A 21,643-nucleotide genomic window follows, 5' to 3' on the forward strand; every position below is an offset into this window, starting at 1 on the left:
AGACAAGAAGCGCTTCTTTTATCAAACTGCTAATGCTGCCATAAAGTCTCTAACAGAGTACTATCAATCACTGTACTCCACAGCCAACCCTGCTGTTCCAGAAACGATGTTACTTTCCAGTGCCCTGCTAAATATGCCCAGCAGGCAACAGGGGTGAGGGATCTGTGCAACAGCTCCTAGATTTAAAGCTTCTGAAGCATTACCATTCCAGATGCCTCCACTCCTGGTGTCAAGATCCTTGAAAGCCTACCACTTATATGAGAGTGTCACAATTTTTGTTCAGCACACTAGGCACATGCTTCAAATGTACTGTTACAGTAAATGCACAAACAGTTCAGTACAAACTCTCACAAAAGCCTGATAATTTATAATTTCTACACACCTAGATTGTCAGACTAAAACATCACTGTCTTATTGTTCAGTTTCTCTGGCCAAATTTCCAGTACTACAAGCCCTACAAAGGTAATGTTTTATGTTGATCCCTCAGACACCTACCACTCAGGCCAGGAATCCATAGACACTAGTACTGTGGGTGCTAGAAAACCCCTAATATTTTTTGCAACAATAGTCAGATATCAGAGCTGAAATCTTCCTGATGTAGAGCTACAAGGGAAAGCAGGTTATAAGGCTATGGCTCTGCAGCTACTGCTCCCGCCTTCCCCTGCAGCCTATTGGTCAGACATTCCTTAGCCAACCAATAATCTGCAAGGGAGACAAGACCAGTGGTTTAGGAGACACCATTGGTCAGACAGTCTTTAGCCTAAGCTACTGGTCCTGCCTCCACCTGCAGCCTATTGGTTAGCAAAGGAATGTCTGAGCAATGTCCTCATTACAGGTAGCAGAGTAGAGTAACAGTGTAGGTCAGACAGGCTTCCTGCTTTTGTTCTACCATAGATAGGGGAATCTGCTGAAGGAGGCGCTGGGAAAGGAATGAGGAAGTGATAGAGAAGCAGGGAAAGGAAAGAATAGACCTAGGCATTGATAGAATATGAACAAATGCTGCAGGAAGAGGTATGGACTGTGAAAGGAAGAACACAGCTGAAGTGAATGTGTGCTGAGGGAGGGGACATGGGCTTTGATACAGAGAAGTGGGTAAGGGATGGCTGTAGAAAGAGAAGTAGAGATGAGGACTGGGGGGAGGAACTGTTTGAGATTCAAAGAGCAGGGGGCTGATAGGGGAGATTGGCTGAGAAAAAGGTTTTGAGAAGATCAGGTTGCAGGGAAGAAATACAAAGGGGTGAAGAAAAAGATAAAAGGGGCAGGTGGGGTGAGAGTAAGGAAGCAAAAAAAAAAAAAAAAAAAAAGAACAAACAACAAAAAGATAAATTTTAGAATTTTGTGCTCACGGATCACATTTATCAACCGCACCCCACAACTGAGTGAGCCCAAGAATCACTGGGTGGAAGATACAATTTTACCAATTAAGCCGGGTAAGTTTTTGGCAGCTGCTAGTATCTGCTCTTTACTTCCAACTTTGTGGTCACTGGGGTCAATAAGGTATTTCAATAGAAGGATGGGAAAAGGGGAGATGGTTGTAGAAGCATGGAACCCCATGAATGAAAATTCCCCTTTTAAAACTCGCTTTCTCTTGGCAGGTCTGATATTGAGAGGGCTATGGTTAAGGATTGAACTGAGGGAGAATGAAGAGTAGCACTATTCCCATTCCTTACAAAAACAAAAAAATATGTTTCCCCCATTACATGCCACAGGAGGTAGAAATGGTGGTAGCACTGGGCTATGTGAGCCTAAAGAATTAGCACAGCAGCTGCAGCAGGAAGACTGGCAGGAGACCATTGACAGGAATGGGGATGGGAGAAAAGGGACAAACTGCCTCACAAACTGTGTGATCCTTTTACTAAGGCACGCTAACCGATTTAGTGCGTGCTAATCAATTTAGCGCGTGCAAACGATTAGCATGCGTTAAATGCTAAGGTGCCCATAGAATATAGGGGTCCTTTTACTAAGGCGTGCTAGCCTTTTTAGCGCACGCTAAACACTAACGAGTCCATAGAATATAATGGATGTGTTTGCGTGTAGTGTGCGCTAATATTTAGCACGCACTAAAACGGCTAGCATGCCTTAGTAAAAGGACCCCATAATGGGCGCCTTAGCATTTAGTGCATGCTAATCGTTAGTGCGTGCTAAATCAGTTAGCACGCCTTTGTAAAAGGACCCCTGTGTGTGTTTCCTTGTTTGGCTTCCTGACTTTCTTCTTGCTTAACTGCTGAATACTTGCTCCCCTCTTCACGCTTGGTAAATTCTGCAAACACCTCCCAGGTTTCAACTCTGGTTCCTTAAGCTGGATGCTTGCTGTTCGGCTACCAGAGCAATATCTTTCAGGCTGCCCAGAACACAGTTGGTTAGTATGAGTGCATGCGCCTATGTGCTGGGCTGCTAGAAAATGTTCTCCCACTCAGCATGTAATCTTTGAGGTTTCAAACTGTGATCTTTGTTGGGCTTCCAATGCTCATGGTGAGCATCTGGAGAAGAATTTGGTGTGGACACTGCAGGCAGAAAGGTGGCCATTGGTCTGGAATCTGTGAGTGCCAGGGTAAGTGCTGCAGTACAAAAGGGGATGAGGAACCAGTCACTGAAAACAGGATTGTACCTGGAACCAGGGAGAGTAGAATAAGAAAACGATCCAAGCCTGTGGTCAATGGGGAGTCACAAACTGAAGATGAGTTAAATCTACCAACAAAAGAAAGTCTCGTCTATAGAGGAAAGTGAGAAGTGGGAATCTTTAAGCCACATCTGTATGGATTGGCAACTAGCTAGGGAAAATTGCATTGGACTTTGCTGGGAAAAAGGAAAAGGAGAAGAAGAGCAGGTTAAAAAAAAAAAGATTTAGCTACTAGAGCAGGCCAAGATCAATTAAATTCCCTATCCCCAAATGTAAAGCATCAAATTATGTCTATGCAGGAGAATAAAAGTAGAGGAAGGATGGAGGTGGAAAATGAAATTAGGGAAAAATGAAAAACATTGGGGGGATAGAGTATGGTACAGATGAGCTAAGGTAAAAAAGAGACTAGTTGGAGAAAAGTGCTATAAATGGCTTGAATAGAGGGTGGGAAGGAGAGAGTGGCTGGACCCTAGCTTTTGATTTATTCACATTCTCTGCCCCTGCTCTTGACATTTAAGTGCAGGCTGGTCATCACTACCATTCGCTTCCAGATGTATTTTGTTTGTCACTTTTTTTTTCTTTGCTGGGTAAAGGGGGGGAAGGGAATTTGTTGTGAGTTATGATTTGAATATCTTCAATCATTTTCAAAAGTTGGCTCCTATGCAGGACTCTACATACGATACCTCTCATCTTCATAATAGTCCAAATCCTGAACAACCCACTGCAACAAAATACAAATCCAAGTCAGCTAAAGATCATTCTTCCTATTGACCCCCAAATGCATAAATTAGCCCTGATTCCTTGTGTGATTTTGAGAAAATGATGCTGCTTTTAACCCGGGACATCACCACTACTAATCACCTAGAAAATGATCAACCCATAGGAATAACACTTCAGGCACAATTTGACCATTCAAGTTAATTTTCTAATACTCAAAATGATATTGCACTTTATGCACTGCTTTGACCAATCAGACCTGATCCCAAAGCTTCTGCATCTTCTGTTCCAGCAAAAAATGAGTTGCATAAACTGTTTCAATCTCAGTACATAAAAAAGTTAGAATCTTAAGAGGCCCTTCCATCTTCCTTTCTACCAAAGGGATGCCAAACACATGCTCCACCTTATTAAACTCCAGCAGGAGCAGATCCACAAAATTAAAACCATCCAAATAATGGATGATGAGATCCAGACCCAGCTTTTGTTGCAAACATCTCAAACTAATAACAAATCAAACTAATAACATCTCAAACTAATGCAAACATCTCAAACTAATAACAAGATATTGAGCAGCCCATAGGCATGCATTTATGAAAATAATATGTCACAAAAAGTAAAACTCTCACAATCTCCATCTACTGGATCCAAGATGGCATCATGGTGGTAGGACACACTTGAAGGTAGCGCAGGAGCAGTGCACTAAAAAGCTGCATTGAAAGACTGCACAAGCAGGGCTCGGTGGTTTTGAGAAGTTTGTCGACCATACCTTATTTCCCTGACAGTGAACCATGGGGAAGAGGAGAGGAAAAGCGTGGGAGGCTCCCCCGGTGGCTCCTTCCAATCTGGGTATGAGACAGACGACCCTCAACTCTTTCTGAACTCTGGTGGGACCGGTGACTTCCTCTCCTTCAGTTATGCACAGAACTTATGTCTCGGGCAACAGTTTGAATGTCTTTGAGCCTCGTAGAATGAATGGCACCTCCTCGTCCGGGTGAAAGTTGCCAGATGGTCAGCATTCAGCAGGGGAATCTGAGCAGGATGATACCCCCTGCGAGCAAGGGGGGGCAGACTTTTGGGAGTTTGGAGTGTACTTCAAAAGAAGAAGATCTTCAGATGCAAGCTGCTTCCAAAACCTTGGGTCAGGAAACAGTAAGTAATCTTTTCAAAACTAAGACCTGTGGAATTTCTGCAGAGGAGCAAGAATTGATAAGACCAGCCGTTGTGACACTTGAATCACTATGAGAAACCCTTTATGGCATAAATTCCTCTCTAATAAAAGAAGTCAAACAAAATACTTTGGATTTGAAAAATATTTCCCATGCAGTCTTGACTCAAGCACAGGTTACCAATCAGCAGGGCCAAGAAGTAGACTCTTTAAAGTCTAGAGTCCAGGCAGTAGAGTCTAGTGAAGCCTTGATGATTAAAGAAAGAAATGATATTGCAAGGCGATTAGAATACCTTGAGAATCAATCAAGGCGTCTCAATTTACGATTCTTGAATTTTCCCAAATTTCCGCTGATTGCAGCTGTAGAAATGTTCAAGAAATATCTTGTGGAGAGTTTGAAGATGCCATTAGAGGCACTTATTAGAGGCATTAGTGGCTTATTACCTGCGTACACTATCTCCAGACCCGGAGTACTTCAGCTAATCTGGAGGCTGCAGCTTAAAAGAACAACTCCTGGGACTTACGGCCTTTTTGGAGTCCTCTCTAGAGGTTGTTACCAATAGAACTACATTAGTGGTGACTTTGCGTTCGAATTAGACCGCATAAATGTATTGAAGCTTTCCTTTAGGAACTTGGACTCACAGTTTCTAGGATCTAAAATAAGAGCTATTCGTGATTTAGCACATGATACACAGAAAAGGCGTAAAGCCTTCCTGGCCCTTCGGGCGCGGGTTCAGGCAATATCTCCTAATTTTGTGTTGAGATTTCCTTGTAGTTATTATATAGTTTTGGAGGGTAAACAGTACCAATTTTTTGAACCTAGGCAACTTGAGGAATTTTTGGTCCTCTTTTACAAAGGTGTGCTAAGCGTTTTAGCCCAGTTTTAGCACGTGTTAAATCAACGCATGAGCTAACCACTAATGCGTCCATAGGATAATATGCATGCGTTAGCGTTTGCACTAAAAAGCTTAGCGCACCTTTGTAAACGATGGGGTTTATTTGCTAGGGATGGAATTAATGTTATAATGTAAATCCTATACGTTCACTGTTTGGCTGGGAGGGAGGTCTCGGTGCGTCCTCTAAGTATTATTGTGCTTTCTTTTTCTTTCCTAAATCTTGGATCATAATTACTTTAATTGTGGACGTAAATAGTAAATGTTTTTTCTTTTGCATTGTAAATTGATGTCCAAGATATTTCTGTAATTTCTGTTGAATCTTCCAATTTTTTCGTTGGTGATGTAAATTTGAAAATTAAAAAAAAATGAAATGAAAAAAAACAAAAAGTAAAGCCTTGTAATGGAAATGAGGATGGATGAACCAGCAACAAGTAGATTGCAGCCTGCCCTCTCATGCCAGCACCGCCCAGCTTCATTGGCATGGGCTCCATCAAAGCACTTGAGGGGGCTTAAGATGTACCCGCATGCGCTGTGGGTACCGCCTGTATTTTCTGATATTGTCCTGCTTGGGCAATAAGCCACCTTGGTCTTGGTTAGAACAACAAAAGATGACCCACATTCTGCATTCCTGATTCATTTGTATGTTGGCAGGACAAATAACTGGTGCAGTACCTGCTCCATACAGACCAAGCCTCAACAGGAAACATTTTAAAATGATGGCACCTGTTCATTTGAAGGTATATGAGACCCTGCTGCCTTATGTTAATCTTGTAAAACCTAAAGACTTCAAATGATGAGCAACAGGAATTGTACCATGGGCCCACTGTGAGAGATCCAGTTTCCCACCTGGCTAATAATCCGCCTCCCAATTCTGACACTTTCTCTTTGTCAAACCGAGCTAACCATCTGATTCAAATAAACCACCTACCCACACCATCCAACTCCTCACCTCCTCCTCCCCTCTTTCCCATGACCTTGTTAGGGTTGACTTTCCCTTAATCTGTTCTATTCCCTCTGTATGTTTTACATCAGAGGTGATGTACTTAGCAAAAGTGCAGCTTGAAAATTAAATGTTTATTTAAATAAATTGATTAATACAATTTACATTGAGGAATTTAAGTACAGATAGTTAATGTGTAACTGGACGATAAACAGCAATATCTCTATTGTACACAGACTTGACAGCAAACCTATTATCAAGTTTATCAAGTTTATTAGGATTTTATATACCGCCTATCAAGGTTATCTAAGCGGTATTATGAGTTCTACATATATAAGCTGCTTCCTCCTTATAAATCTATTAATAAGTATTCATGTATCTTAAGAATAATACAAGTTCCTCAGTTTTATTCTTAGTAACTATGAGCTACAATATTAATTTTTTTTTAAAAAAAGCATATTTCCCAAGTTTCTCTCCCTCCGATCAGCTGGCTCCCTTCAGAGGAAATTAAGAAGTCCACCCCTTGTTCTTCTGATTCCAGATCTTATATACCCTAAACCAGGGTTAGGGAATGAGGGTCACAATCCAGTCAGGTTTTCAGATTTCCCCAATGAATATGCATGAGATCTATTTGCATACACCGCAGGCAGTGCATGCAAATAGATCTCATGCATATTCATTGGGGAAATCCTGAAAATCCATTTGGATTGCAGCCCTCATTCCCCACCCCTTCCCTAAACCACCTAACAGATCTGAAAGGAAAACCCCCAATCTTCCCATTCGCATGTCCTAGGGTTCAGGAGGGGCAGGGAAGAGAACACACACACCTGGATCTTTCTCATCTTGTTCTACCACCAAAACCCCTCATTCTCCAGGTTCTTCATTGGTCTAGCTCAGGGGTGAGCAACTCTGGTCCTCAAGGGCTGGAATCCAGTCAGGTTTTCAGATTTTCCCCAATGCATATGCATTGAAAGCAGTGCATTCAAATAGATCTCATGCATATGTATTGGGGAAATCCTGAAAACTCGACTGGATTCTGGCCCTTGAGGATCAGAGTTTCCCACCCCTGGTCTAGCTTATACAGACCACCATGGCTTCCTAGAACTCATTACCTTATCTGGGTCTATAAGCTCTAGTACCTCAGGTACCTCTTCTTCAGGAGATAATGTCATGTCAACCAGATAAATGTCTTTCACATAGATTTATGTCCTGGTTGTTCTTGAACGTGTGAGCTGTATGGGATTCCAAATTAATCAATGCAGCTTAGCAAAATATTGAAATAACAGACAAAGGTGATTCTGTTATTCTCAAAAACAACCAGGCCTGCCAGTTATCTTAGAGAAACTTCTCCCTTGTTCTCCATTTTATATGTATTCACATATATATTATGGTTTCCACTGTTATCCCAAAAATCCACATACAATTTTACCCTCTAGGTACATTTACACTGAAGCACATCCACCGAGGACCTAGAATTCCATAAACATCCCTCTCTCTCTTTCTGTATAGATAGAAAAATGCAACATACAATTCACAACTTTTATGAATATCTACATTAAATTGCAGCAAGAACCTGCCAAGCAAATCAGTTTTTCTGTGGAAATGGTCACTGTATTCCGATATCCTGGGTGTGTGACCAGGAAGATGACTGTGGTGACAGATCAGATGAAACAACTATTTGTGGTAAGATTTTCTACTTTGGAAAAAACTTTCTATGAATATTTAGGCAGTGTTTTATTTTTGGTAAATCTGCAGTCTGCATCAAATTCATATCTATAAGTACACACCAAATTATTTTCCAATATAAGAACCCAATGTGTAAAGTTTTATGTTCGTTGGGGGTGACGTTTCCTCTGTATGCTGATGAAATACAGTTTCATATCACTGTTAAAAATTCATTTAATGATGCATTCCTATATCTGCATGACTGTTTTGGTGTCATTCAGAATTGGATGTCACAAAATCATTTAAAATTAACCCCCTCTTTTACTAAGGTACGCTAACCGATTGAATTAGCGCACGCTAAATGCTAATGCATCCATAGACTAACATGCACGCGTTAGCATTTAGCGCGCGCTAATCGGTTAGCACACCTTAGTAAAAGAGGGCCAAAATGTTGCAAAGACGGAAGTGCTTTGTATTGGTCGCGGTAAGAAAGTAGACATTGTTCTTGCAGATGAGGTTGTTCCAGTACAAGGGCAGTGTAGGTGTCTGGGAATTGCTTTTGATTCTGCATTGTCCTTTTAAGGCTCATCCCCTATTTTGCAAAGGTGCGCTAAGCTTTTTAGCGCGCACTAAACGCTAACATGTTCATGTTATCCTATGGATTCATTAGCTCCACATGTTGATTTAGTGCATGCTAAATCTTCGCTAAAATGCTTAGCGCGTCTTTGTAAAAGAGGGCCCCAGATTAAGAAGGTAATTTCTGGTGTGTTTTTTTAAGCTGCATTTGGTACGGAGGTTATGTGACTATCTTTCTGGGGATAATTTTCGTTCTGTCGTCACATTGTTGATAACCCCTCTGCTTGACTATTGTAATTCTATTTATTTGGGTTTGCCCAAATATGTGTTGAGAGCGTTACAGCTAGCTCAACATCCTGCAGCACACGTCTTACTGTGCATGCCTCGAAATATGATCACATCACTCCGATACTTTGTGAGCTTCATTGGTTGCCAATTGACCTGGGGGTGGAGTTCAGAGTTCTTTGTTTGATCTTTAAAGTGCTCCGGTCTAGTTGTCCGTTGAGCGTTGGTGCTCTGCTACAGTGGTGTCATCCTTTGCGTGAGTTGCGGCCCTCTGACAAAATTTGTCCTTTCTTTTTGCGCCAAACTAATGTGCTTTTTACATTTTAGAAATGGGTGAAGACTTTGCCGTAGGAGCGGTTTTTGGGTGCAAGTTTTGAGAATGTTTGAATTTTTATGTTTGCTTATAATGCTGATTTGTGTTTGTTTTTATTGTGTATGTATTTTTTGTTCCTCGCCTAGATTGGCAGAGAGGCGGATTTTAAATAAATAAAAAAAAATTTAAATATACTGCAACTGAAATCTTCTTTCACTAAGGTGCGCTAACTGATTAGCGCGTACTAAACACTAACGCTTGCATGTTAGTCTATGGACACGTTTAGCGTGCGCTAATCGGTTAGTGCACTACAGTAAAAGAGGGGGTGAGTATATTTGCAAGGCAATTCTATTTTAAAAAAAGCACCTACATTTATTTATTATTCATTTTCGATCCGGTCCTCCCCAAAGAGCTCAGGATGGGTTACAGGTCAACATACACAATATACAGTTAGCAGGCTATAATTTGTCATACTTATAATACAAGTTTTTTCAGGTACAAGTTTTTATCCTAATTCGACAGAATATCCCGTTTACAGGTTAAATTAGTCATAGTTACAGTGCAAGATTTTTCAATAAAATTGTTATCTAGCATGATACATATTGAGGATCTTGTATCAATATACATTTCTTTGTAATCTGTCGGTCATGGGTGGGGTAGTTAGCTAAATGGGTATGTTTTTATTGCTTCCTAAAATTGAGGAGTCCTTCAAAGGATCTAATCTATGGGGGCAGTTGATTCCTATTTCAAGCATATTCTAAAAGGACGAGTAGATGTACTGTTTCCTCTAAGCTGAACGGAAGTACTCCACCTACAGTCTTGCCAGTAGGGAGTGTTCTTTCACTATCTTATTATCAATGGTGAGAAACGGTCAAGCTCTGCAGTTCTCCAGGGAACCTAGTGACTGAAAATACAGTATTGAAACACCCCCCCTAGAAGCAGTAATGCAGTTGGAGGACTTCCTCTCAGCTTAGTGGAGACTTAGAGGGGATATGATTGAGGCTTATAAGATCATGAAGGGCATAGAGAAAGTGGAACGGGACAGATTCTTCAAACTTTCGAAAACTACAAGAACGAGAGGGCATTCAGAAAAATTGAGAGGGGACAGATTCAGAACCAATGCTAGGAAGTTCTTCTTCACCCAACGGGTGGTGGACACCTGGAATGGGCTTCTAGAGAGTGTGATAGGGCAGGGTATGGTATTGGAGTTCAAGAAGGGATTGGACAACTTTCTGAAGGAAAAGGGGATAGAAGGGTATAGATAGAGGGTTACGTAACAGGTCTGGACCTGATGGGCCACCGCATGACCCAGCAGAGACACTGCTTATGTTCTTATGTGAGTTGACACCTATATTCCTTCATCGAATGTTAGCATAACCAGGTATATATGAGTGTACTGTATATGTTTGAGTGTGAGAACTAATGCCAATCATACATGATAGTTGCTGTAAATGCTCATACCCCTTTTCGGAAGATACAACTTATAGCATTCTGTAAGTTATATGTGTAAATGTGCTACCTGGAAAACACACAAAAAGAGGCAAGTGAGATGTCTCAACCCAAACCAATTAAAATCTGTTTATTTGTCCATAAAACAGTCCAGCAATGAAGAATATTGTTCTAAAATGGTCCCAACTAGAATCCCAGTTTCTGCAAATGCCTTCCTCAGGGGACTAGTAAGACACTGGTCAGGGTTTTCAAATGGCAGCATGCATAGAATCCAAACATCTCCTTTAACTTTTTTAAAAATGATGTTTCCTGTGCTGTGAGCACCATTAATTGGCATTTAAAACCTCATAATTGCCATTAATTGGACTTAAGTGGGGCACCTATCTAAAAAAAGTGATTCTTTAAAAAGTAGGTACCTAGTCCAAAGTGCCTATCCAAAAGTGGGCATGGTTAAGGAGTGGAATATGAGGCTAGGCACACACATTTAGACCAAGAAAACCCTGGCATAAATATGGTGGGCCAGATTGTATAAACACCACCTAGATTGGGGACTCCTAGCCGAGTTCCGTGTGGAACTCAAAATTGATTAATTAAGTGTTCTGTGCGGAACTTAGAGCGTCGCCTACTGATGCTTAAGTCGAGGCATTTGCTGCAGGAGAATTGCTACCGCAGCTTTGTAAAAGGGTCCCTAAGTTCTAAACTCTGGGAGAGCAGTTCTGTCACATCACCTTTGGATGAGTTCACCCTCTTGTGGCCCTTATCATATCTGCCGTCTACAGAAAACAGATACATGGTAAGACCTCACCTGGAGTACTGTGTTCAATTCTGGAGGCCACATTATCTGAAGGACGTGAAGAGAATGGAGTCGATTCAGCGAATGGCCACTAGGATGGTCTCTGGACTTAAGGATCTCCCATATGAAGAACGTCTGAGCAGGCTACGCCTATATTCTTTCGAAGAGCGCAGAGAAAGGGAGGAAATGATAGAAACATTCAAATACATCACAGGCCACATTGAGGTGGAGGAAGGAATCTTTTTTCATACCGGTCCCACGGTAACAAGAGGGCATCCACTGAAGCTCAGAGGGGGGAGATTTCATGGGACACCAGGAAATATTTCTTCACCGAAAGGGTAATTGATCAATGGAATGGTCTTCCATGTCAGGTAGTCGAGGCCAGTAACACGCTTGACTTCAAGGGACGATGGGCCAGACATGTGGGGTCGCTCAAGAGGAACATTTAATAGACGGATTCTCGAGGGAAGGAGGGAGGGTTCTTGAGTGGGCAGACTTGGTGGGCTGTCGACCCTTTTCTGCCGTTATACTCTATGTTTCTACAGATAAGGAGTGTTGCTTTTTTTCCCCATCTATCTAAAATTAAGGCCCTCTTTTACAAAGGTGCGCTAACCGATTAGCACGCACTAAACGCTAATGCGTGCATGTTAGTCTATGGATGCGTTAGCACACCTTAGTTAAAGAGGGGGTTAGTTTGCAGAATGGTAATGCGTAAAGTTAAGCTACCTTAAGATTCTGTAGTTAGCACATAGTAATTACCAAATTTAACCTATGTAACTGCAAAACCTCTTTATTATCCAATGGGGATATTCCTAGCATTTTGCTCTGCTGTTCCAGCAGAGAAAAGTTTGCTACTACAATATGTGTTAAATGTAAGGCAGAAAATGTGACACAGTTAGCTACACCTCTTCAGTTGGAATAACTTTCCTGTGTTTTCTTGCATGATAACAGACAATGTAGAATAATGACCATTGGATTAACTATAATGCACGATCCTGCCTGTTATGTGCACCTCTCCTTGGCCAAATACACTAAGCAAACCGATCGTGTACCGATCGGTTTGCGACCCCTTAGTGACCCCGGCCCAATTCACTTGCCTCTCTTCCGACCATCCTCCGATCCGCGCATGTAAATGAGAGCAACAGCATGCAAAGTAGGCAGCGACACGATTTACTAAAGAAAACCCTGCAACACCAACTGGGCTGGCCGATCAAAAAAAGCGACTGCTGAAGACCAGTCGTTGAAGTCCTTTCCGGCTGCCCTGCCTTCTGCCGCCCTGCTCTCTGCCCTGTCAGCCCTATCATGCAGCCCTGAACACGCTGCCTGCCTGCCTGCCCCAAACACGCTGCCTGCCTACCTCCCTTCCCCGCACTGCAAGCCCATGGTTTTAACCTGCGGGCTTAAGCGGGTTAAAACCACAGGCTCCATTAAAATGATCGCCTTTAAAAAAAAAAAAATCTATGTCGGCCCTGAGGTCCAGTGGGGATCGCTATCCAGCAATCCAGGAAGTCAGATGGGGGCGTTCCTCCGATCACCCCCATCTGCATATTGGGGCTTCGTGAATTCATCGGACCTGCCCGGATTGGGCCCGATCGGGCAGGTTTGTGAATCTAGCCCTATGTTAGCTCCTTAATGCAAGAGTTAATTGCATGTTTACAAATCGTGCACTCAGCACTTGTTGCTCTATCCCATCCCCACCACCAATCACGAGACAATAACAATACTCCAGTGTTGGTCAACAAGTGTGGAATTTATTTTGGCCGCAGCCATATCTGCACGATACAAAAAATGATGAACAGTAATCAACTTTACATCAAGACTGAACATATGAATATAACATACCACTCTATGTACATATCACTTGTTACTAGTATGCAATATAACAACCACATGATCAGGTACACAGCATATGCCTCTCCATCAGCTCACATTGTGGGGTGCCGTACGAGCGTCCCACTGCTCACCCTGACCCAGCCGGTTCAAGGATGGCTCCTTTCCATATGCTGTACCATGGCCTGGCCTTCCCGCCGTCCAAGCAAGGAGACATGCCCCTTTTCCCTAGCCTATGTGAAGGTGTATCTCTGTTATTCATATGCTATGCCTATGATCCCTATCTGGTACCCTCACCGACTTTCTGGCTGCGACAGTAACTGCGGGTGGGCGGGAGTGAATTTGCGTCCGCCTCCTGTGAGTGCCGGACTCCAAAAGAGCGACTTCTCTTCTGACCCCCACTATCCTCTCTCCTCTTCTTAGCCTGCTCTTCCGTGATTGGCCCTCCTCACTGCCCCACCCCTCCCCTATCCTGGCCTGCCCTTCTCTGCCTCTCCCTAACCCTTCTTCCTACCCCCCTCCTCGCAATGGCTTCGGCTGCTTTGGCCGCACTCCCCCCCTAAACGGGACGGGAGCTTGGTTTTAGTTGAGGCACTTTAACTGTTGGTGTGGGCCCATGCTGTTAGCACACTCTTAATTCCCAAGTTAAATACCTCACATACCCTCCTCCTTTTATGAAGATGTGTTAGGCTTTTTTATTGCCAGACGTGGTGGCATTAGCTCTGATGCTCATAGGAATTATATGAGCGTCGGAACTAATACCACCGCGGCCAGCAATAAAAAAAAAAAAAAAAGCCTAACGTAGCTTCATAAAAGGAGGAGTTAATTTGGTAAGTATCCCCTAAACATGATTTATAATAAACTGTTTCTTCTTTTCCTCTCAGATATTTGATCAGTGTAGCTAGCTCAAGACCCATGGCATTTTTCTAACTTTCTTCTGGGTTCCTATTAGTCAGTTTTTTTTATTCAAGACGCTTCACTAAAACAGCACTTCTTGCTTCCACAAAAGCCTTTATTATGCTAAGCATACTGGTGGTCTTATCTTTGTATTGATTTTCTGAGATCTCTTTGCAGCCTTCTACATGGTGGGTCATCTTTTTATTCTCTGTTCTTTTGATTTCACAAAATTGCATCTGCCTTATCTCCTCTCTCTGGCTCTAATTAAAGTCTTATAGAACTACTATCTTCCCTAGTTCACCTCTCATGCCCCTCTTTCGTATTCTCTCCCTCTCATAATTCTCCTAGGATCAATCCAGGATTTCTTGTTCTACATTCTTCCCTTTCTTGCCCTTATTCATAACTCTGGATTTGTGTATGCAGATAGTACTCACTTTTTTTTTTCTGGTCTCTCCTCTATACTCTTGGGGCTCCTTTTACTAAGGCGCGCTAACGGTTTTAGCACACGCTTAGCGCACGCTACAACACCAACGCACTAAACGCTAACGCCTCCATAGAGCTTGCGTTAGTATTTTTCGTTTAGCGCATGATTAGCGCATGCTAAAAACGTTAGCGCACCTAAAAGGAGCCCTTGATTCCAATTTCCTGCTTTCTGCATGGAGAAATGATGATATATTTTTATACTCTCTTGCCTTATCCTTCCATTCTCCTGAACTTGAACTCTTTATATAAGTTGGTAATTTTAATCTGTGCCTGGTTTACTGACATTTATCCCAATGACCAGAGAAAGGAGAAAATCTGATCATACATATTGTATTCCTAATTTGCATATAATTTGTATATTTTATTGACTATAAGCTGTTTTCTACTTTTTTCTATTGTTTCTACTATTATACTGACGCTGCTTGTTCAGTATTTGAAACCTGTGGATTCCTTTTACTGAACCACGGAAGAGCTTCTTACTGTGGGCCGACAAGGTAAATGCTCCTTCGCTCATTTACCTATTCTGAGCTCCCAGAGGAACAGGATAGAAATTTAAATAAATAAAATAAATACCTCATTGACCCATGGTAAGAAGCTCTTCCACGATTTAGTAAATGCCAGTGTGTATTTTTCATTGCATCCTGAAGGTCTTCTCATTCAAGTTATTTTCATCTTACCTTTAGAGCAGGGATCTCAAAGTCTCTGCTTGAGGGCCGCAATCCAGTCGGGTTTTCAGGATTTCCCCAATGAATATGCATTGAAAGCAGTGCATGCACATAGATCTCATGCATATTCATGAAAACCCGACTGGATTGTGGCCCTCAAGGAGGGACTTTGAAACCCATGCAATCCTTTCCAACGGTAGTAACACAGGCGAGAAACCCCATCTGCCATACACAAAGGCTTCATCATTGTATTACCTATTTTGCCTCCCCAGCATTCCTACCACAATAAACAGGATTTGGTTTTCATATACTCAGTCTCGGCTAGCCACCTTCTACATTCCATATAGTAAGGGCGCCTGTGTTAATTTTTTTCAGATTCTGCGTTCTAATTAACCCCCACACACCCACCCAAAAAACAACAATACAAAGTAGTCAAAAGTGCCATGTTAAATCTGGGTTTAGCATAGAGAATGACATGGGGACAAATTTTTTCCCATCCCCGCAAGTTCTTTTCCCGTCTCTGCCCCATTCCTGCAAGCTCCATCCTCATCTGCACAAGCCTCAAACACTTTAAAATCCTAAGTGGCAACATTCTAGAGCTCAGATTGTGATGTCAGAATGTCTCATTCCACCAATGCCTAAGCTCCATCCTCATCTGCACAAGCCTCAAACACTTTAAAATCATAAGTAGCAACATTCTAGAGCTCAGATTGTGATGTCAGAATGTCTCATTCCACCAATGCCTAAGCTCTGTCCTCATCTGCACAAGCCTCAAACACTTTAAAATCATAAGTGTTCGAGACTTGGGTGGTTAAGGCGGAGCTTGCAGGAATAGGTCAGGGACAGGGACAGCGACAAAACTCACGGAGACGGGATGGGGAGATTGAATTCCTGCGCGGACGGGGACAAATTTGTCCCCGTGTCATTCTCTGGTTTAGCACATCCCTAAAATGGCACATCATTCTGGATTATGGACTCAGTAAGAAATGGGCAGGAGGATATTTTCACATATTAAATGGAATGCTGCTCAGTAGCAGATATTTACTAAATCCTAAATGTGTTTGGTAGCAGTTATAACTCTCAGAATTAACCATTTGAAACATAGTAGGGGCTGGATTCAGAAAATAGGTGTCGACAAAAATCCACGCTCAGTGCTATTCTTAGCATTTAGCACATGTTAATTCCTTTAATGCATATTAAGGGTCAGATTCTCTAAAGGGCGCCTAGCTTAATCTCCGCTTTTACAAAGCTGCGCTAGCGGCTGCCACTGCAGTAACTGCCCCGTAGCCCATGGGGATTTAAAGAGCTTTGGGGCTTTTGCCATGCGGTAGCTGCTAGCATAGGTTTGTAAAAGAGGGATGTTAATTGGCAAAATCCCCTTAGCTTCAATAATTGAAAAAAATAAAATGAATTGGGCAATAGGTACCTACCCAGTTCTCTAAAAGGTAGTTGCCTATTGCATGGCGCATAGTGGCCTAAGTGAGTGTTTTTATGGGAGGGATGTGACTTAGACCCTACTAAGTGCGATTTTCCAAAAACTTAGGAACCTGAAATCTAGGCCTTTAAAACCTTGGCCTACATTTCTTGTGCTTAAGTTTTTACATAGGCGCTGCTAAGCGAGATTCTGTAAACAGTGCCTAAGTACAATTTTCTAGGCGCCAGATGATTTAGGCACCATTTACAGAATCCAGGTCTAAGCCCCAAATTTGGCTTGATGAATTCCACCCTTTGTACAGATTCCCATGCCCAACTGATACCTGGAATAAGTTTTCCAAGTTTATTAAAATATATGTTGGAGGAATGATTATTTATTTATTTATTTATTCAATTTTTTTAGCCCGTCCTCCCAAAAGAGCCCAGAACGGGTTACAATGAATATATTGGTGCATTAAAATTATAAGTAAGATAGGTACTTAGAAATTCCCTTACTGTCCCGAAGGCTCACAATCTAACTAAAGTACCAGGAAAAATGACAATTAGAAGAGTAATAAAGAAAGAAAAATAGAGATAGAGGAGAAAAATAAGAAAATAAACATTCTAATAAGATTACAATTATCTAAAGGAATTTGAAAGGTTAAAAAGAGGGGAGATAGGAATAGATGCAGAGGGAGAACCGTTGAAGCAATAGAATTCTGGGGAAATTTGAATGATAAAATAAAACAAAACAAGTGGCAAAACAATGAGTGTATACAAATGTTTTATTATGAATTTAATTGTAATGAATGTCTTTTTGTATCATATTATTGTTTATTTATTTGATTCCTTCAATAAAATGTTATAGTATAAAATACAGGGGAGGTCGGAAATTGAGGGAACATATTGAGAGATATAAAAATTTATTTTGAAGGAATGATAAACATTTATTAGAAGTTAATATGGTCAATTTAAATGTAATGACTATTTTACTGTGTTATATTATTATGTATTTATTGTATTTCTTCAATAAAATGTTATAAAGTAAAATTTTGATAAAATGCCAATCATAAATTCTAAACGTTTTACAGTAAAAATAACTTTCAATATAACAAATCGTACAGACATAACGTACAATAAAACAGGAGAAAAGTGGGGAGAACTACAGTATTTAAAATAAAAACATACAAAGCAGGTAAGAACAGAAGGGGGAAGGGGAGAATTCAGAGTTTAAATAGATCAGTGCGATCAGAGGACAGGATCAGCTTTCGTAAGCATCTTTGAAGAGGAAGCATTTTAAATTTCCTTTGAATTGATCTAGATTGCTTTCTGCCCTTATATGGGTTGATAAGGAGTTCCAGATTGTGGGAGCAGTAACTGCGAATAAAGTGGCCCATCGAGTACTGATGATCTTTAAGGAGGGCACGTGAAGAAGATGTTGGGTAGTGGATCTTAGTGTTCTAAGCGGTTCATGTGGGATGAGATGCTTGTGGATGAAAGCAGGTTCTTTAGTATTTTGGGCTTTGAAGGAGAGAATGGCGATTTTATAAGTAATTCTGCACAGTATTGGCAGCCAATGAGCGTTTTTTTTAGCAGAGGAGTAACATGGTCAAATTTCTTCATGTTTATGATAATTTTTATAGCAGTGTTTTGGATTAGTTGAAGACGTCGGATGTCTTTTTGAGTGTGGCGCAATGGTTAAAGCTACAGCCTCAGCACCCTGAGGTTGTGGCTTCAAACCCATGCTGCTCCTTGTGACCCTGATCAAGTCACTTAATCCCCCCCATTGCACCAGGTACATTAGATAGATTGTGAGCTTGCCGGGACAGACGAGAAAAAAATGCTTGAGTACCTGAATAAATTAAATAAAATTGAATAAATAAATAAATATACCTTTGTATAATGAGTTGCAGTAGTTGAGCTTAGATATGATCAATGTTAAGAGATTGAGGGTCCAAAATGTTGACAAATGATCTAATCATTCTAAGTTTAAAGAAACAGTTTTTTACTACTGCACTGATTTGAGGCCGATAAGATAATTTACTGTTGATTATAACTCCCAGGATTTTGACTGAATAAACCGAGACAATTGGTATGCCTTCAGTGGAGATAGGGGATGCAAGATGAATATTATCTTTCCAGGAGAAGAGAAGACAGTGAGTTTTGGAGATACTAAGTGAGAGCATTTTTTCACGTAGCCAACCACTAACTATATCTAATTTTGAATTGATGATGTTGATATTTGTGGGGTCAGAAGCATTGATGGGATGTATAATCTGTACGCCATCTGCATAGGCAAAAGCAGTGAGGCCAATAGACTGACATAATGTTAGTAGAGGGGCCAGATAAATGTTAAAGAGAAGGGGGTGGGGGGGCAGTATAAATCCTTGAGGAATACCAAAGTTGTTTTGGAAAGATGAAGATAAGGAGTTGTTGAATGAGACAGTGGAGGTGCACACAAAATCCCAAATTCAACAACACTGTGTACATTTCTGGAATGCCCCTGAACCACTCATGTCCCTCTTATGGCAACACCCCCTTTTGGGTTTCCACAAGAAGATGTAGGTACAGTTTTTTTATAGAATCACACACAGACAACTGAGCATGCAACTCGAAATTAGTGCTACTTAATGCCAGTAATTGCTTGTTAGCAGTCAATTATTGATTGTTAATTGCCCATTAGCTAATTTAGTTGTGTGTACAACTCAGGATCATGCCTAATTCAAGCCCCCAATTTGAGCCCTCTTCTGAAATGGAGAATAAGGCCCTGATTCTATAAATGGTGTCTAACTCCTAGGTACCATTCTGCGTGGTTGTCAATCAACCACTAGGCATCGTTTATAGAATCGCACCTAGCGACACCTTAGTATTCTTAAGCACTGGTAGGCATTGAATCCTTAGATTCACTGCCATTTAGGCCAGGGTTTTCTTGGCCTAAATGAGTGTGCCTAAGATAGGCGCCTATCAGCACCTAACTCAATCCATGCCCAAATTTTGCCCCTAAACACACCTACTTGCTGGTAGGCACTATTAGAAGGCTTGGAGTAGATGCCTATTGAGTTAGGTGCTTACTGGCAAATCATTTTATTAATGTTTTAATGGCAGTTTCAATTATCAGCACTGATTAAGCCAATTAAAAAATTTAAGGGATCCTTTTAAGGTGAACTAACCAATTTAGCACACGCTAAAGAGTACACGCTAAATGCTAAGATGCCCATAGGATATAATGGATGCCTTAGTATTTAGCGCTTGCTAATCTATAGTGCGCGCTAAATCGGTTAGCGCACCTTAATAAAAGGACCCCTAAGTTTGGTGCCTAGGTTGCCAATGGGCCTAAATGTCTATGAATTTGCCACACCCTTTTCTCACCCAATACTCCCAGACCCATGCCCCTTTACCATTTGCTCAAACTTGGATAAATACATGCGCCTTATTGGATTTTTTTTTTTTTTTTACAATTTATTTATTTGGATTTATATCCCGTCACCCCAGAAGAGCTGAGAACAAGTTACAAGTTTACATACATAATAAAACATAAAGTGGGGACTTAGAAATTTATGCACTTATCAAATGCAAATAAAATTTGTAAATGAAGGCCACTGTGTCTGGGTTTTTTCTGTGCTAAAAGTCATGTCCACAACATATGACATGAGTTACTGATAATTGACTTGTGTCAGTCATCCATTAATATGTATGAATTTATTTGTGAGCACATCTTAATGAACAGATTGCCTTTGCTAGGTGCTCTCCTTATTAACTTTCATAAAAATTGTTGAGAATTAAGAACAACAACAAATAAAACACAAAACATTTCTGACATTAATCTAGGACAGTAATTAAAGAATATTTCTTTATAGATTTATTTTTTATATTTTTCATATGTCATTTACCCCCTCTTTTACTAAGGGCTCCTTTTACTAAGCTGCACTAAAGATTTTAGCGTGCGCTAGACGCTAATGCCAGCATTGAGCTGGCGTTAGTTCTTGATGCGTAGCGTGGGGTTACCACGCATGGCAATGCAGCGCTCGCTAAAAACGCTAGCACACCTTAGTAAAAGGAGCCCTAAGGTGTGCTAACTGATTAAAGCATGTTAAATGATAATGCGTCCATAGACTACCATGCACGTGTTAGCGTTTAGCGCGCGCTAATTTGTTAGCACACCTTAGTAAAAGAGGGCCTGAGTGTTGCTCTCTCTTTCTCCATAATAGACTTTTTTTTTCTTTTTAGCAAACCAGAATAGATCTGAATAGACCACTAGTACCTTGTAAAATACAGTCAGTATTAGCAAATGATTTACAAACAGCTATTGCAATGAAGTCCTATATGAACAAAAAAACTGCAATTGCTGTAAATGTTAAGGATTGCTGAGCGTGAACATTTTCTACAGAAATGTTTGACAAAAACTTGACCTTCATTAATGTTAGGTACTCTCACTATTTGAATATAGCATTGTGACTCATTCACAAAATGTCTTAGTCCTTATAATTAAAGTGAGACTCGGACAGAAGGGATAAACAGCCAGATGGACAAAGGAGAACCCATAGACATCATCTATCTCGACTTCCAAAAGGCCTTTGACACGGTGCCCCATGAGCAGCTTCTTAGGAAGCTGTGGAGCCACGGGGTGGAAGGGGACGTACACAGATGGATTAAACATTGGTTGGCAGACAGAAAGCAACGGGTCGGAGTGAAGGGACACTACTCGGACTGGCGGAAGGTCATGAGCGGTGTTCCCCAGGGGTCGGTGCTCGGACCGCTGTTGTTCAATGTATTCATAAACGACCTAGAAGTAGGGACGAAGTGTGAAGTTATAAAATTTGCGGATGACACCAAACTCTGCAGCAGGGTTAGAACCACGGAAGAATGTGAAGACCTACAAAGGGACCTAAACAAACTGGAGGAGTGGGCAAGCAAATGGCAAATGCGCTTTAATATA

General features: G+C 41.2%; 1 protein-coding gene across 1 annotated transcript in view; it reads left to right on the top strand.

Annotated features, from left to right (window-relative positions):
* Window positions 1-21,643, top strand: part of LRP1B (LDL receptor related protein 1B) — a 1,445,547-nt gene that overhangs the window by 557,781 nt on the left and 866,123 nt on the right. Inside the window, exon 16 of the mRNA XM_033944130.1 lies at window positions 7,905-8,021. Within this exon, the coding sequence (XP_033800021.1) occupies window positions 7,905-8,021 (117 nt within the window). The remainder of the gene's footprint in view (window positions 1-7,904; window positions 8,022-21,643) is intronic.

This window comes from Geotrypetes seraphini, chromosome 5 (assembly GCF_902459505.1).
Source record: "Geotrypetes seraphini chromosome 5, aGeoSer1.1, whole genome shotgun sequence".
Lineage (NCBI taxonomy): Eukaryota > Metazoa > Chordata > Amphibia > Gymnophiona > Dermophiidae > Geotrypetes > Geotrypetes seraphini.